The 3,750-nt window shown below is 36.4% G+C and overlaps 1 protein-coding gene across 1 annotated transcript; it reads right to left on the reverse strand.

Annotated features, from left to right (window-relative positions):
* Positions 1–409: 409 nt before the first annotated feature.
* Positions 410–3,406, reverse strand: LOC143606893 (dnaJ protein ERDJ2A-like). The gene is made up of 10 exons (XM_077082514.1): positions 3,221–3,406; positions 3,031–3,126; positions 2,838–2,958; positions 2,642–2,748; positions 2,162–2,379; positions 1,909–2,086; positions 1,716–1,835; positions 1,545–1,631; positions 1,186–1,296; positions 410–1,117 (listed from the first exon to the last, which is right to left on the reverse strand). Exons 1-10 carry the CDS (start codon positions 3,404–3,406, stop codon positions 410–412), a joined length of 1,932 nt encoding a protein of 643 aa, XP_076938629.1.
* Positions 3,407–3,750: the final 344 nt, after the last annotated feature.

The raw sequence follows: 3,750 nt of genomic DNA on the forward strand, positions 1-3,750 counted from the left end.
CTCGGATCCGGATTACTCGCCAACTTTAATTAATCGCTTGACCAAAATTTATTTAACGAGTTTCGCCACATTGATATCGCAAGCCACAATTTTTCGCCTTACTGGCAGTAATGTTAGATTTGTGAATATGAGAAGATAGAGACAACACAAAAACCTAACCACAAGTCCACAACCGGAAATTTAAGAATGTGAACCGAAAATCAACCCTGATTCGGTACTTGTTCTATATTCCAGTCCACACCAAGAACCGAATCGAAATTTTGGACCGTCCTAAGTCCTAACTTTTCACGATACCATCATCGACATTTAATTGATATATAAACGAAAAATAAAACAAGAAAACTAAACTGTTAACTATGAGTTTTTAACATTAGTTGCATGTACCAATGATAACTATGAACAATATCTTTCAAAATCCAGCCAAAAAATTTTGTATTTTCTTTATTTCATCATCTAAGGCTGAACTTGATGCAACTGCTTTACCATTATCGTTTTCATGTTCACTATGCTCGCATTCCTCAGTATCGTAATCTTCATCATCCTCCTCCTCTTCAATCTCTTCTTTCACATCCTCATCGCCTTCCAACGCAGATCCTTCCTCGCTGACCCCATCGGCCCGCTTAACATTTTTGACTTTGACTTTCTTCTTCTTGTCACAACCAATCCAAGAATCACACAACAAATACCAAGTCAAGTCGAAATTCCCTTCATCCAGACATAGAAAACTCCCCTTCACAAATCGGGACACACTTTCGCTTCGGCCATCCATGAAGCTTAGTCTTTTCCAATACCAAACTTTGTTCGAGTTTTCGTCAGCTAGAATAAGCCACCAGTTTTCTTCCTTGGGGAAAGGATAAAACGGGGCATGAGGAAGAACACGGGTCAGCCCATTGACCCGTGTCAGAGTCACCCAGCCTTGCAATGACACAATATCATCTTCTCGAAGACTCTCTTCACCCTCGGTCCTAAAACTGATATCGAATGTTACAGATGGCATAATGTCTAGTACTGTTTCTATATCTTGAGTTTTAGCAGCACAGAAACCAGCAGTTTGTGAAAGCAAATCTGCACGGTCCTCGGCTTTCATGTCGCGAAACTCCTGTAGTGTTTTCACCTTCTGCAATAATATGATTAATTCATTAAAGGTGTTTCGGATCAAGCGAAAAATATTTACCAACATTTTACCTTGCGGGATATCTTTTTCACCACGGAATCATTAAAATGAGGAAGCTGCAAAAATGGTGCATTTCCTTCTGGATATGCACTAGTAGCTTTCTTTGCACTAAAAGGAACAGCCTGCATTAAGTGCACATACACTCATTATTATTATTATTAACTAGCACCAGAAAAACTCACATTTTTGCAGGGACGGACCTAGGAAAATTTTTTATAGGGTCGGTGTCAAAATTTCAGGGGTCAATTAGGATTTTTACATATATATACCTTTAGAAAAAAAATTCACAGGGTCGGCCAAACCTACACCTAAGGTGTAGGTCCGCCACTGTTTTTGAGCATCAAATTATGAGTTGACTAATATAACTAACCTGTATGATACACTGAGAGAACTCCATAACACTAATCGCAGACCTTAACCAGCCATGCTCTAGCTCAGGGCGTATTATAACCGCTATCTGAATGCAATAACATTATAAACACTAAAATATTTGGCTAAAACTATATTTTGATTGTTATAAAGAAGATCAAGTAGTTAGTACCTTCATTAATTCATTAAGCAAGCGGGGCGCAGGCTCCATTATACGTTTGTAGTCTTTTTGTAATCGTGGGCTTAACGCTTCTGTTTGGCGAGTCAAATGAGCTTGCACCAATAACTCTGCCTGCAAACAAAGTAAAAAAAAGGTGAGCCTGGCTTAAATAATAACTTTTTTTAAGTTTTTATCGAAACTTTACCTTTACAAGAGCAGGGTGTTGTTTAAAAAACTTTGCAAGCTCTTGTTTAATATTTCGAAGATCCACATTTAATTCGCTTCGAACTAACATGAATATCTTCTTAAGGCATTGTGCTTCAGTCCAATATATAGGAATTTCTAAGTACTCCATACATCTTAGAAAAACTTCCATAAGTTTACTGTAAAATCGAAAAACAAATTAATACACATATCAGCAATATAATTATCAAGAGTGATAGTGAGATGGTACATACCTTGGGGATAATGAGGGTTTCATGTACATATAATAGCCAGCAATTGTTGGAATCCTAACATTATTTACAGTATATCTTCGTAATTTTAATAGATGTAAAGCAACCGCCACCAACGTGAGTAGAATGCACACACCAACGATACATAGCAATAATATTCCGCCCGATGAACCTTCTAAGTTTAGCAAAAAGTGAGGAAGAGCTATTCCCATTTTAAACCCCTGCATCAACACACAATGTTACAATATGATTAGGATGCAACCAAAGATAGCAACTTTGACCCGTTGACCTATAAATGGGTTGATTCAGGCTATGTTTTTATTAACTAATCGAACGGGTCAAGCTAAAAGATTAAAGTAAAAATGATACATGTGCATATTCAGATACATAAACGTCCGAAATCTCTTCAATAGGAAAAGCATAAGCTTATTATCGTATTAATATAATTTTTACAATTAAAGCTCTCCCGTTATGGATTCCTACCTGTCGACCATCCGGATGACAATACTTTTCAAAATATTCACGGGAGATAGGATCGGTAAGTGCCTGATACGCCTTAGAAATGGACTCCACAAAATACTTGTGTGCATCTGAATCAAAGCAGAATAAGTACAATAGTAATAAGTAAATTAACAAATAGAAGATTTATATATCAGAAGTATTATAAAAAAACATAAACCTGGATCTGGATTTTTATCAGGATGGTATTGTACAGCGAGTCTCCTATACGCCTTCTTTATTTCGGAGTCAGAAGCTCCAAATTGTAATCCAAGAAGATTGAATGGGTCAAATACTTCAATCTGATTCCATCAAGCAAATATAAGCAAGATTATTGGCTATCATAACTATAAGTCTATAACTGAATTACTTACTTCATGATCTAAATGATTTACATAGTTCACAAGGAGACCCATAACGATCCATGACAATAACAATATCAAGTTACTCCACGTTGAGACGCTTAAGATCTATGGAGAAAACCACGATTAGAAATTCATAATTAAAAATGCATACTAGAAACGGAAACTGTAACAAGATCTGAGAATTTTAATAGATAATTGCCTTCTTAAATATCGATTTGTGATATTTTACTGAGCGGGAGCAAACCGAACACTTGCAACTGACGGTCTTTGCTTTTTTTGTGGCTGCGTGGCAAAGCTTGACGATTGTGTAAGGCACAAGTAGCAGTGCCATCGTAGTTAATATGAAGAATGGGAAAAGTCCACTGTTATCTTCCGAAACCGGCATTGCAACTTTCGGTTTATAACTTATGTATGGTTGTCACCTTACCTGTTAGTAACAAACCAAAACAATTTACTTGTTACACGGTTTTCAAAAATTCATACAAACATGCAACCGAACTAACAATTCGCGTAAATCAGTTATCAATTTAAGCCGAATCCAAAAGATTCATTTTTCATACACACAAATCACATCAATGAATCCAAACGACTAATTCTTCGTACACGACAATTAAATCGGCTAAACTGAAGCATAAACTTAAATGTTAGATCAAACATGCACAAACGAAACTAGTTGTCTAACGAAAGTTCAGTTTAAGACAACGGACTAAGCTAAAAATTGTGTGAAAG

Source organism: Bidens hawaiensis, unplaced genomic scaffold, assembly GCF_021521415.1.
Source record: "Bidens hawaiensis isolate Kalapana, Puna unplaced genomic scaffold, B.hawaiensis_p1.1 tig00078152_1, whole genome shotgun sequence".
NCBI lineage: Eukaryota > Viridiplantae > Streptophyta > Magnoliopsida > Asterales > Asteraceae > Bidens > Bidens hawaiensis.

What these genes read in the sequence shown, in the direction of transcription:
- LOC143606893 (XM_077082514.1), bottom strand. Translation starts at nt 3,406, where the DNA reads ATGCCGGTTTCGGAAGATAACAGTGGACTTTTCCCATTCTTCATATTA. An exon ending in ACAAATCGATATTTAAGAAG is followed by an intron (nt 3,127 to 3,220) that starts GCAATTATCTAT and finishes TTTTCTCCATAG; the next exon opens with ATCTTAAGCGTCTCAACGTG. An exon ending in TGCTTAATGAATTAATGAAG is followed by an intron (nt 1,632 to 1,715) that starts GTACTAACTACT and finishes TATTGCATTCAG; the next exon opens with ATAGCGGTTATAATACGCCC.